Source organism: Coturnix japonica, unplaced genomic scaffold (genome assembly GCF_001577835.2).
Source record: "Coturnix japonica isolate 7356 unplaced genomic scaffold, Coturnix japonica 2.1 chrUnrandom526, whole genome shotgun sequence".
Taxonomy (NCBI): domain Eukaryota; kingdom Metazoa; phylum Chordata; class Aves; order Galliformes; family Phasianidae; genus Coturnix; species Coturnix japonica.
Genome location: NW_015439910.1, coordinates 34,724 through 48,372, shown reverse-complemented (window position 1 = coordinate 48,372; position 13,649 = coordinate 34,724). Strand labels below are relative to the sequence as shown.

Here is a 13,649-nt window from a genome sequence, read left to right as displayed (position 1 = left end):
GCCTGCAGCCCCGGCTGCACAGCCTGCAGCCGTGCTGGGACACGCAGCCATCAGGGCTGTGCTGTGATGCTGCAGCACAGAAGCCTTCAGTTAAAGTAGAAGGCTTTTTCCACAGTACAGAAACATGCAGTGCCTGCAGCCATGTCTTCTATGGGATGCCCCACATTAATATAACACTCTATTAAAAGCAGTTACATTACCTACTGCAAGAGACTTACCGTGTTGTGGTCTGTGAGCAATGCTCCTTCAGTGATCTCACAGACTTCACACATTCTGTAAGCTCTCTCCAATTTCTCTCCTCTCTTCTGTCAGCTGCAGGCTGTGCTTTGCCGAAGAGCTGCTCCTGGGCACAGCTGTCTCTCTACAGCACTGCCCACTTTTATGACCTCCCTGCATCCCAGGAGCCCAGCCCAGCTCAGCAGAAGATTATGTCATTTTTATTCTTCCCACTTGTGGCCCCTGACATGTCCCTGTATCTTCATGGCCAACAGCTCCTGAAAGACAACAGCATCATGACTGTGCTTTGAAATCTGATGAATTAACCATCCAGTGGTCAGTGACTTATTCCAGACATATGGGGGGTCTTACCAGAGAGTGTTCAATGGAACAAAAAGGGCACCCAGACAAGGAAAGGGGGGGTTGGATCAGGGCTGGAGAGAGAATGAGTCCCAAAACCGAGAGGCCTACTGTAACTCTAGGTGAAACAGTTGGAAGGCTCCAACATGCTCCCCCTGTCTGCCAGGATTCAAAGAGAGGTCAGTTTAGCCTGGGAGTAAGATAATATAGTGTCCTGGTCCCATGACTCATCTCTGACCGTGATGTTCTCTGGGATATGTAGTACTCTTCTGTGTGCTGCACATTGGTGACATTATCTAGAGGTGTCAAGTGCTAAAGAGGCCCCACCATACAACAAACCATCAGAAAATGAAAATTAATATGCCCTGTTCACTGATGGATCATGTCGTATTGTAGGGAAGCATCACAAATTGAAAGCTGCTGTGTGGAGCCCCACACAACAGGTTGCAGAGGCCACCGAAGGAAAAGGAGAATCAAGTCAGTTTGAGAGGTAAAGGTTGTCCTGCTGGCCTTAGATGTTGCTGAATGGGAGAGGTGGCCAATGTTTCAATTTTTACAGAAGCTCATGGAAGGCAGCAAATGCTTTGTGGATATGGTTACAACAGTGGGAACAAAATAACTGGCAGCAGAGAGGGAAACCTATTTGGGCTGCTGTACTGTGGAAGGACATTGCTGCCTGAAGAAAGAATATGGTTATAAACGTGGTGTCATGTAGATGCCAAGTAGCCAAATGTCAGGCTACTGAAGAAGTGCAGAATAACAATCAGGCAGATTAGTGATCCAGCTGAGGTACTGTAGGCAACTCATTCCAAATACAAACCCTGGGGCTGAAATGGGATTCAGCTCCTCTTGGACTCACAGGAGATGAGATTCCTCTTTTTCAGCTCAGATGTGCCCAAGGAGTTTCCTGCATGTGAGCTCCTGCTCTGAGTCCTCGGTCCTTCAGCAGGGAGTCACTTGCTCTCACGCAGACACTGCGTGATGCCCAAAATGTCTGGGGTCCTCCTGGATGTGTGATAGTGCTTGTAAACTGTGTGGGAAATCCCTGAGATAGACACCTCCATACTGAGCATAAGCTGCAGGGCAGAGAGGGTGCAGAGGTATTCTTGACCATCCTAAATGATAACAGGACCCAGCATTTATGGCACCTCAAAGTGCGTTTACCACCCATCTCCATGGAGCACGCAGAGTTACTCACCTGACTAAATGGATGAGCTCACAAAAGAAGAGCCAGATCTTCCTCTTTTCTCCATCTGCTGCATCTTCTGAAGCTCAAGTCAAACAAAGCTATCACACATCTTTATTCTTCAACAGAAAAAAGTTTGGTTTTCTGTGGGCTCTCAAGTGAATGGCATCAGAAGCAGCCTAGTGTCATGTCAGTTCTTTTCCACCACACTCACATGCAGCTGCAAATGCAGCACAGGGCCTTCAGGAAATCCATGCACGAGGAGTGTCCTTGCTGCTACGTCAACTCCAAGAACCACGATTGGTCTAATGCCTCTGTGCCACCTTCTGCACACTAACACCATAGATGACCTATCCAGTCTGGCTCTGTCAATGATGCTTTCCAATTAGGATGTTTACTTCTGTGGTTTTGCACTAATGCAAACTCCAACACGAAATAACCCAGTGATCTTGGTACAGCTGCAGGCCTGAGCTCCTGTTTGGAGCACAGGGACACAGTTGAATGGCTTCCACAATGGCACTGTAGCGCAAGGGGGATACAGAGTCTTTACAATGGTTGGGCGAGGAGACAAGGAAGGGCGACTGTCCTTTGTGAGAGTGCACTGAGATCTGCCTGGGGATGGAAGAGCAGCCAAGTCAGAGCTACTGGAAATGGCAAACAGAGGAGACTGATAGTGTCTGTTCCCAGCTTCCTGATCAGGGAGAGCAAGTGGAAGATGCCCTCTGCAGACAGATGGGATTCTCATGTTGTCCTGCCCTTGTCCCTTTTGGGAGCCTTTTTCACTCCAGTATCTGCTGCAGGGACAGCACAGCAGGTCATCTGCCATCCAGCAGATCCATGGATAGCACAGACGGCAGCTTCTTGACCAAGCCATGGAGGAACCAAAGAGGAGAGGTTCTCTGCTGGATCTCATAATCTCAGGCATGGAAGGTCTGGTGGGAATTGTGAAAGTCAAAGGGGCATCAGGCCATGTGCATGACACAAACTGATATCTATCTATCTATCTATCTATCTATCTATCTATCTATCTATCTATCTATCTATCTATCTATATGTATTTTGTGGTCGTAAGCTTCATAAATGTCAGTAAAACTGAAACAAGTAATTGACAAAGATAGAAATCAATGAAAATATGTTAATCCCTCTCAAATGAGATATTTTCACAAGTCCTGTTGTATTTTGAGTAGTGTATATGAGTCTCTGATGGAATTTTCTGTTGTTTTTTTGTTTTTTGTTTTTATTTTTGTTTTGTTTTGTTTTGTTTTGTTATCCCATTTTAATTACAATGCTTTCAAGAACTGTGTTTGCAGGACACAGTTGCCTTCATGTTCAGGGTTTTCAGACAGCGGTGCCAGTTCCAATGCCCTCTGACTAAAGCTTGGAATCTACCACTGCTCTATCCCAGGGAGATTACTGGAATTTTCTCAGTACCTCAAGTCTGAAGGACTCTGTTGTCTACTCCTTCACTGTGATTTGATCTATCCCATCCTATCTCTGTCTAACTCATTTCTTGTACAAATATTCCCTGTGATAGACAAGCCTCAATAGATGCAGCTTGGACATGTGTTTTACTGTTCATTCAATTGCATCACCTTTCCTTCTCATTGTTGGCCAAAAATAAGGAGAAATCTTTCCTTTTCCATCTGCAGCTGTTTCTCTGTGGAAAGCCAGTGGCAGCTGGTGCAAAGATGGTTTAACACAGCAGGTGAATGCAGAGAAGAAGAGTGATGTGAGGAAAAGGGATGCAAGTCCCATGGGGCCAGTGTGAGAATAAATGGGGTGGTGAGGTTGAGGAGGAACTTTGTCCACACAGAAACAGAATAGAACTCATTGGGGACATCCTGGATTGATATCAGTTGCAAAGTGCTGCTTTAACTACTTGTATAAACTCAACTATAAATAAATAGACAATAAATGTCTGCCGGATTCTTCCTTTTTAAGCTCTCCAGATATCTCTCCATTTTGCTGAACAAGTTCTGAAAACCTGAAGAAGAGAACAGGAAGGCACAAGGCACAAGAGACTTTTTAGTTTATAATGGGCCCCAGGGCAAATGTGCTGCTGAGTCCTTCAACCTTCAGTGCAGAGAGAAGTTTGCACAGAGTGCTCAACAAGACAAAGTCATAAGTAACAGTGAAGTTTCTTGGAGTATTAATGGGCCCACTGAGGAACAATAACAAGCAAGCTTCCCAAGGGACTAGTTAGAGCAGATAATTGGAAGCCAAGACTACAGCCAGGCAAAGGCACTGGCATGGTGGCTCTGATGCTAAGCAACCCCTCCTTTGCCTTACGAAATAGACATGCCAAGCTCTGATCCCCAGACCCTTGGCAGGGAGATCTGGTCTCTCATGTTACCTCAGAACCCTTCCTGAGGCAGTGGAATGGAGGTCTGTATGATGTTAAATGAGAGACAATGGGACAGAAGATCCCAGGCTCTGTATGGGGTGCAAGGATGCTCTCAAGTTCATGTCCCATGTGGGCCCTGTGTGTCATCACAGGATGTGGGGTTTGAGAAGGGTCCAGTCTGAGCAAGCAGTCAATCCCAATGAAACTCTGAACTTCAGATCTCTCAGTTCCGTGCCTTCCTCTGCACACCGTCCCATAGTTTGACATCCTTTATGTTCTGTGGTGCCCAGAAGAGCACCCAGTGCTCCAGGTGAGGTTGCAGCAGTGCAAAGCTGAGAGGGACAATCCTTTCCCTCACCCAAGATGGCAATAACTTGCTTGATGCACTCCAGGGAATTGTTGGCGTTCCTGGCTATCTGGGCACACTGCTGACTCACATTCAATTTGATGCTGAGCAGGACCCCCAATCCTTTTACGTCAGATGACCCTCCAGTGTTCCATGTCCAGTCAGTGTGTATGTCCAGGTATATGCCCCTACCCAGGTGCACAATCAGGCACTTGTTCATGTTATGCTTTATGCACTTGGTGCTTAGTACCAACTGGTACCCACTTCTCTGACTTGTCCACATCACTCTGCAAGTCCTCTCCCCCCTCAGTGGAGGCAACAGCACCTCCCTTGTTCGGGTTCTTTGACCATAGGGCAGTTTACTCGGCTCCTGGCCTGCTGCCTGCCCATGGAGCCTCCATATCTCAAAGGGGGCGACGAATCCTAGCTCAGGAGCTAGCGGGGCTGATCAAAAGTGCTTTAATCTGTCTTTGAGTGGGGGAGGGAGTGAAACAGGGCTTACAAGAAATGAGCCTAGGGCAACAGAGCTTGAGATGGGAGTGAGGCAGGTGACACGGCTGAAGTGCATATACACCAACACACTCAGCATGGACAACAAGCAGGAGGAGCTGGAAGCGACTGTTTGTCAGGTGAACTATGTCCTGGTTGCTATCACTGAAACATGGTGGGACAGCTCCCATGACTGGAGTGCTGTGATAGATAGTAACAAGCTCTTCAGAAGGGATAGACGAAGAAGAAAGGGTGGTGATGTGGCCCTGTATGTTAAAGACTGTTTTGAAGTTGAAGAGCTTGGGGTTGGGAATGATAAAGTGGAGTGTCTGTGGGTAAGGATCAGGGGAAAGGCCTTCAGGGGTGACATTTTGGTGGGGGTCTGTTATAGACCGCCTAATCAGGATGAAGAGATGGATGAGGCATTCTACGAGCAGCTCGCAGAAGCTGCATGTTCACCAGCACTCATTCTCATGGGAGACTTCAACTTCCCTGATATAGGCTGGGAACTTAATAAGGTGCAGAGGAAGCAGTCCAAGAGGTTTCTGGAGTGTGTGGAAGATGCTTCCTTACACAGCTGGTACGTGAGCCTACTAGGGGTGGTGCCCTGCTAGACCTGCTCTTCACTAACAGTGAAGGACTGGTGGGTGATGTGAAGGCAGGGGGGCTGTCTTGGGCAGAGTGACCACAAAATTCTAGAATTCTCTGTTCTTGGAGATGTCAGAAGGGCAACTAGTAAAACTGCTCTCTGGAACTTCCAGAGGGCGGACTTTGACCTATTCAGGACACTTGTTGCAGGGGTTCCTTGGGAGTCCCACCTTAGGGGTAAAGGGGTCCAAGAAGTCTGGATACTCCTCAAGATGGAAATCTTAAAGGCAAAAGAACAGGCTGTCCCTGAATGCCGCAATGTGAGCCGCAGGGGAAGAAGAACGGTGTGGATGAACTGGGATCTATTATTGAGACTCTAGAAGAAAAAGGGAGTCTATGTCCTCTGGAAGCAGGGACAGGCTACATGGGGAGATTGTAAGGAGGTTGCTAAGGTATGCAGGGAGGAAGTTAGGAAGGCTAAAGCCCAGCTCAAATTTAGATTGGCTACTTCAGTGGAAGAAAATAATAAATCTTTTTACAAATGTATAAAGAGTAAGAGGAGAACCAAGGAAAATGTCCACTCCTTACTTGATGCAGCAGGGAATGTGACCACTGAGAATAAGGGGAAGGCTGAGGTCCTCAATGCCTTTTTTATATCTACCTTTAATGGGCAGAACAGTAGTCCTCAGGTCACTTTATGTCATGATCTGAATGTCTGAGATGGAATGCAGAATACACCCCCATTGATTCAGGTGGAGACATTTAAAAAGCTCCTCCTCCACCTGGACTGTCACAAGTCCATGGGACCAGACGGGCTCCACCCTCAGGTGCTGAGGGAAATTTTTCTCTCAGAGATTGGTCAGACACTGGAATAGCCTGCCCAGGGAGGTGGTGGAGTCACCATCTCTGGCAGTGTTCAAGAAGCATCTGGATAGGGAGCTAGGAGATACGGTTTAGTGTTTTTCTGTAGGTATGGTAAAGGGCGGACAGTTGGAGTAGATGATCTTGTAGGTCCTTTCCAACCTTGTGATTCAACGAAAGGGCAGCAGCCTTTCCTCATCTTCTTTGGCCATCCGTCATGAAGAGTCTGTACCCCATTTGCTACAGTACAGAGCTGAGAATCAACCCACCATGTCTCTGTGAGCCAAACAAGACCCTAGGCCTGCAGATGCACAGTGATTTGGACTTCGCTGAGTGAATGTTTGTGGTCCTCTCATTAGTGTAAAGACTCTTCAGAAAGCATCCCCTTCCAGAAGCATGTTTTGATTTTGCCTGGCTGGGCCTTGCATCTACACCGTGCTACTGGTGTTCAGAAGGTGGCACACAGGTACGAGACCCCTTGTGGGACTCAAAGTTGTACAGTGAGCACTGACACTACCAGCCACGTGGCTGTCCTGAAGGTCCTCAGATGCATTTGCCAGCTGGCTGGGGGTGTGCTGGACACCCCAGGGAACTGCCATTCAAACATGAATCCAGAACAAACAAACATGTCATCGGTGAAAGCATGTAGTTGAGTCACTGCTTTGGAATGCCTTAAGCTCTGGAATTTGCAATAGATTGGGAACAGAGAAAGATCTGTCTCCCTTTGGTCAGCTGAATAACGCTGCATTTTCAGGTGCCCATTACTCAAATATCTGATGTCATTTAGGATGGCCAAGAATACTCCCATGTCCTGTCTGGCCCTCAGCTGATGCTCAGGAAGGAGGTGTCTCTCTCAGATGTTGTCTACCACAGCTTGCAGGCACTGCTGCACACATCTATGAGCACCACAGGCACTGGGGTCTACTGAGGGGTCTTCTGGGGTCTAATGGGGAACACTGAGGGGTCTACTGGGGTCTACTGAGGGGTCTACCAGGGTTGTTGGGGTACTAAGTTGTCGTTGTAAGGATTTATGAGTGCATACAGTAGTTCTGAGTAGATGGAGTGTTCTAGAATAGCTGAGTTAGGCCTGTAGGTTAAGAGTTAGTGGACAGGGGGTTTAGGTAGGTGTGTGTACAGGTTCTCTCGCATGCATCAGGTTTTGCGTAGCAGATGTCTGTGTCTGCACGGGATTTAGGATGGTATATAAGGAGTGTGACGCAGCAATTAATTGAGAGAAGACATGGCATCCATGTTTGTGTTTCTCCCCCGGACAGTCGGGTCCCAGGATAAGTCGGGTTAATTGGCGGATATGTCACGGGGTGTACTAGGGTCTACTGAGGGGCCTACTGGGTTCTATAGAGGGGTCTACTGGGGTTTACTGAGGGGTCTACTGGGGTGTACAGGGGTCTACTGAGGGGCCTACTGGGTTCTATAGAGGGGTCTACTGGGTTTCTACTGAGAGGTCTACTGGGGTCTACTTAGGTGTCTACTGGGGTCTACTGAGGTGTCTACTGAGGAGTCTACTGGGGTCTAATGAGGGTTCTACTGGGGTCTACTGAGAGGTCGACTGGGGTGTACTGGGGTCTACTGAGGGGCCTACTAAAGTGTCTACTGGGGTCTACTGAGGGGAATACTGGGTTGTACTTGGGTATACTGGGGTCTACTGGGGTCTGCTGAGGGGTCTACTGAGGGTCTACTGGGGTCTACTGGGGCTTAATGAGGGGTCTACTGAGGGGCCTACTGGGTTCTACTGAGTCTACTGGGTTTCTTCTAAGAGGTCTACTGAGGGGACTACATAGGTGTCTACTGGGGTCTACTGAGGGGTCTACATGGGTCTACTAGGGTCTACCGAGCGGTCTACTGAGAGATCTACTGGGGTTTACTGGGGTCTACTGAGGGGTCTAGTGGGGTCTACTGAGGGGTCTACGGAAAGGTATACAGAGGAGCCTACTGGGGTCTATTGAGGGGTCTACTGGGGTCTACTGGTATCTACTGAGGGGTCTACTGGGTTTCTACTGAGAGTTCTACTGGGGTCTACTTAGGTGTCTCCTGGGGTCTACTCAGGGGTCTACTTGGGTCTACTGAGGTCTACTGGGGTCTTCTGAGGGGTCTCAGTCACACACACTGCCAGCTTCACACTTCACTGTGTCAGAGTTGCAGACCACGTTTCAAGCGCTTTGATAGCAGTTACTCAAATACAAGGTACCTGGCCATAAAAAATAGATGGTAATAGCAGCAATAACAACTTTATAATTTTCACTGATGATAACAGTAATAAGGCAACCTGTAGCTCCTGCTACTACGGTCCCAGAAATCCAGAAATCATTCCACAAGGTACCTTTTCCTTACGTACGACTTATGTTCCCCTCCTATGACTTATGGGTTCCTTTTATAGGAACTCCCAAGGAGTTTTCCTACCCCAGCTAGCAACCAACCAGATCTGTGAGCTCACCCGTCCAGGGGAAGCGACAACCGTTTTGCTTATACCCTGCGTAGGACATCTCCTTATGGCTTACGGGCTCCCCTTATCCCATACACATACCTTTCCGACGATGGATGGTTCCTGTCTGCTCCCACAGTGATCAGGTGAGGAAGGGGAGTCCTTCCAAGAAATATTGGGGTGCTCCAAAGGTGTCCCCACTCTAAGCTGGTCCCACAGCCAAGCAGAGATGGTCCCGTCTGGGTGGCCAAAATTGACGTGCGGAATCAGAATCTATAACCAGAATTAAGTTATAAAGCAAGTATGTGTTTATTCAGCACTGGGTACATGGCAGATCACTCCTCCTGTCATGTGCACCGATAGACAGGAGCATTAGAAAGTTATAGAGCATGCGAATACATACACGGGTTACTTAGATTTACCTATGCCCGTGACAGGGGAAGCCACCCCGTTCCCCTCCCCCATCAGGGGCTCGGAAAGGAGGGGAAAAGGGGAATGGGATAAAAACAGCAGCAATCTAAGGAGGAAAAACTTATTTTACTAAATATGATATCGAAATACAAGATAACACAATATAATATAACTGAGGCTAACAAATCGAACGAAACAGAGAGAGAGAGTCCCCGAAAACCAAGAGGCCTACTGTGAACTCTAGGCGACACGGCTGGAACGCTTCCCACTCTCCGAGAAGTTCGAGAGAAGAAGGAGAGCACTCCAACCTGGGAACAAGATTATATAGCATCCTGGTCCCGTGACTTATCATTACCCCTGTTGTTCTCTGGGATATGTAGTCTTCTTCTGTGGACTGCACATTCAATAGAAGAATCCACACTTTACATGATGTTATGATGTGGAATACTGATAGCAAAATTAAAAAATTACAAAACCATGACACATCAGTTTTCCAAGAAATCATTAACATATTCATTGTTTTTCCGGGAACTCATTTACATGCTGTCCCTCCTACTGACGCATGCACAGTCTGTAGCAGGGGTCTCGCTCTGGTGGTCGTTGGGATGAAGTCAGAAGTCTTCCTCAGGTTGACCTCTCATCTTTGATCCAGCTCCGTCACTTAGTCTATTCAAAACCAGTTCCTTTGTCTACCCTTCCCTTATGTATATACCCAGCTGCATTGTCTTAACTATAGACCCAGCTGTATTGTAACTATAGCAATGTCAACATGTCTTACTGATCCTTTTCTTCTGACATTCCCCAAAGCCTAGGATACTTCATCTTCATGAAAGGGCCCTATTTACCTGATTCCTACTTTCATACGGATTAAGGGACAAGGAAATAAAGTGGATGTCACTGTGGGAGTCTACTATAAGCCACTCAGCCTGGACAGCAATACCAATTATTCTTAATTTTTTAAAGGACTATTGCAAGAAGAGCCTCACTTGCCCTAATGTTTCACCGGCTTCCTAAAAATTGACATGGTGTAGCACATACCCAATGGGCTCTGTGGTTTTCATGGCCAGCTGACTGTATATGAAAAACTGCAAAAGGAGAAGTTATTCAAGGAGTGTCTGGTGTCCCTTACTACCCTCCATCAATAGTAGCATAATAAAGGGTGAAAGTCTGACACTAACAAACTTCTCTTTGTGCTATGCCAACTGAGAAGAGAGAATAGCCAACATCATCACAGTCAAACCAGGTGTGATTGTCAGGCTACCATCTATTGATGCTGTGCTCATCATCTGGAACTGAAGTTTGTAGCCCACTTCCCCATAGTAGTGGTGCAAAGCAAAAAGATGAAGGCCTGCCTGTAGTCACAGCCTCCAATTATCTGCTCGAATACAGCTGTGGAGAGGCTTTGTTGGTAATGACCCCACAGGAACCAATTACAGCTCCAACACTCTCTAACATTTCTCAACAGCATTTTGACTGCACCTCAATCATTTGCTTACAGCAGTCTTCTCTTGGACCCCAAAGTTCACGTACACCACATACGCTGTGGGGCTCATTACCATGCAGAAAGACCTAATGAGCCATTTCCCTCAAGTCTTCAAAGCCTCAACTGCTCCTTAGGGAGGTCTCAGTGTTGTAGATGAAGTTTTCAAGGATCGCTGTCCACAAAAGGGTATGTCCTATTTAAGGGTACTTTATCTTACAGCAGACACTGAGATGTGTGCATGATGAGTGCAGCACAACTTGTGTGACACAGATGGCAGCTCCGTCAGGGAGAGAGAGGTACAGCCAGTATGGGGGTAGCATTGGGGATCCAAGAGGGAAATGTACTCAGTGAGAGCTGATAACTGGAGAGTGACTGCAACAGGCAAAGATGGGAATGAATGGTGAATGAGGAGAAAGAAGGCTGTGCAAGAGGAGGGATGCAGGGGGGCAGTTGCTTGTGGCCCGATGTGTGGTCAGTGCTGGTCCGGCTGGTTGTGTGGGAGGCATGGGAGGGAGCTGAGTCCCCTCCAGGAGCCAGGACTACAACCTCAGGATAAGATGCCTGAATGGATTCAGCTGAATCCCATCCCTATGGAAGTGTAAATGTGTCCTGCATAGCCAGGATCCCTGCATCCCAGGGCAGCGTGCCGGGTCAGGGATTCATCCGCCAGCCAGTCTCAACACTCAGCCTGTCCAAGGAGCTGAAGAGGTATCTGTAGGGAGATGTGTGTTGGGGGGAAGGGGGCAGGTGGGAGGGGGAAGGAGACCCTCAGCAGCACAGGGGCCTTTTGCTGCTTGGGGTGCTGCATGATTTGTTCACTTTCCTGCCGTTAGGGTAGGGATGACAGGAGAAATGGGAGAGAAGCTGTATAATTTGACATAGCACTGAGACTGCTGTGCTGTACCTTTGGAGATGAGTAGGCTTGTGAGCAGCATCCTCAAGTTCCATCTGCCTTTCCTGGATCGATGGACAGAATGAGCATCATCCCAGGGAGATGATGTGGAGAGATGCTCAGAGAGATATCCCATTCTACAATTAAAACTGAGCACTCCTGCTACTTTATAGTGTACTCACCTGGGTGGCTCAGGGTCGCCTTCTCCACAGCCCACGGGCAGAGCCCTCTCCTCTTCCATCCATATTCCAACTCATGACAATAATCTTAGGCTGTGGATCTGAACCAACTTTTCACTCAGAGAAAGAAAAAGGATAGGATTATACGGCAGGAGGAAGGTCACCAAGGAATGGTACAGGTTTGTGCCAAGAGAACTCTCACCTAACTTGCCTTTCTTTCTCCTGGGGTGATTTCCCATGTCCATGATCTGCAGATGCCCAACAGCAGCTACATCAGTGAGTTCCTCCTGCTGCCATTGGCAGATGCACGGCAGCTGCAGCTCCTGCACTTCTGGCTCTTCCTGGGCATCTACCTGGCTGCCCTCCTGGGCAATGGCCTCATCAGCACAGCCGTAGCCTGTGACCGCTGCCTGCATACCCCCATGTACTTCTTCCTCCTCAACCTGGCCCTCCTCGACCTGGGCTGCATCTCCACCACTCTCCCCAAAGCCTTGGCCAACGCCCTCTGGGACACCAGGGCCATCTCCTACGCAGGATGTGCTGCACAGCTCTTTGTGTTTTCATTCTTGCTGTCAGCTGAATTTTACCTTCTCGCCGTCATGTCCTATGACCGCTACGTTGCCATCTGCAAGCCCCTGCACTACAGGACCCTCCTGGATGGCAGAACTTGTATCATCATGGCAGCAGCTGCCTGGGGCACTGGGTTGCTCAATGCTCTGCTGCACACTGCCAATACATTTTCACTGCCACTCTGCCGAGGAAATGCTGTGGACCAGTTCTTCTGTGAGATCCCGCACATTCTCAAGCTCTCTTGTTCGTACCCCTACCTCAGGAATCTCGGCCTTATGGCACTCAGTACATCTTTGTTTTTTGGATGTTTTGTGTTCATTCTGCTTTCTTACGTGCAGATCTTCAGGGCTGTGCTGAGGATGCCCTCTGAGCAGGGACGGCACAAAGCCTTTTCCACGTGCCTCCCTCACCTGGCCATGGTCTCCCTTGTTGTCAGCACTGGCTTCTTTACCTATCTGAAGCCCCAATCCACCTCTTCCTCAGCCATGGATGTGTTGGTGGCGGTTCTGTACTCAGTGGTGCCTCCAGCAGTGAACCCCCTCATCTACAGTGTACGGAACCAGGCACTGAAGGATGCCATTTGGAAACTGTTACTAAGGATGTTTTTTACTTGTATGGGAACTGCTGAATCACGGCCTGAACCTCTGATTAACCACCTGAGGCAAACAATAAGCCTAGGAGTACAGGTGAAGGTAATCTCCTGTGCTACCAAAAGGGGTGGAGCCCAGCTCCACCTCTCCTAGATCCCATTTTAGAGCTGATTATCATTGTGAAAGGATCTCTTTGGGAGGTTGCTCTTTGTAGAGGCTTTTAGTGAGCCCAGGATAAGTGTAGGCACCATCTATTCCTCTTAAAACCACACAACTTAGCCTAACTCTTCTGTACGTTCTCAATTGTGTCATCAGTGCATTCGCAGATTACACAGCAGTAAAGATTCATTGATTCCGTCTCTCTCCCCAGGTGACTCCTAATGTATCCCACTCTAAGCTTGTGCTCTGTTGTATTTTTTTAGTATGTTTTCTTTCTTTAATGCATCTTCAGTGTTTTCTAACTCCTTGTGCTTCTTCTGTTCCCCTCAAATCCTTTAACTGTGTTCCTTTCCCTCCTTCTTTCTAGGCAGCTTGTGATTTCAGTTTATGCTTCTGTCATGGGGTTACCCTGAGATGTCAGTCCATGACTCTCCAGGAACCCAAACTGCCTCCAGTGGCAGTAACACTGGAACCTGGACACGAACTCTTTAACTGCCACTGCTTTGCATGATGTTCTGATGTGGAATAGCCACAA

The 13,649-nt window shown here is 48.1% G+C and overlaps 1 protein-coding gene across 1 annotated transcript; it reads left to right on the top strand.

Annotated features, from left to right (window-relative positions):
* Nucleotides 1–12,049: 12,049 nt before the first annotated feature.
* LOC107307261 (olfactory receptor 14A16-like) lies at nt 12,050–13,336 on the top strand. Its single transcript, XM_015850755.1, has 2 exons — nt 12,050–12,977; nt 13,326–13,336. Exons 1-2 carry the CDS (start codon nt 12,050–12,052, stop codon nt 13,334–13,336), a joined length of 939 nt encoding a protein of 312 aa, XP_015706241.1.
* Nucleotides 13,337–13,649: the final 313 nt, after the last annotated feature.

Bases quoted from the DNA above. Each gene is read 5' to 3' on its own strand.
- LOC107307261 (XM_015850755.1), top strand. From the start codon at position 12,050: ATGCCCAACAGCAGCTACATCAGTGAGTTCCTCCTGCTGCCATTGGCA.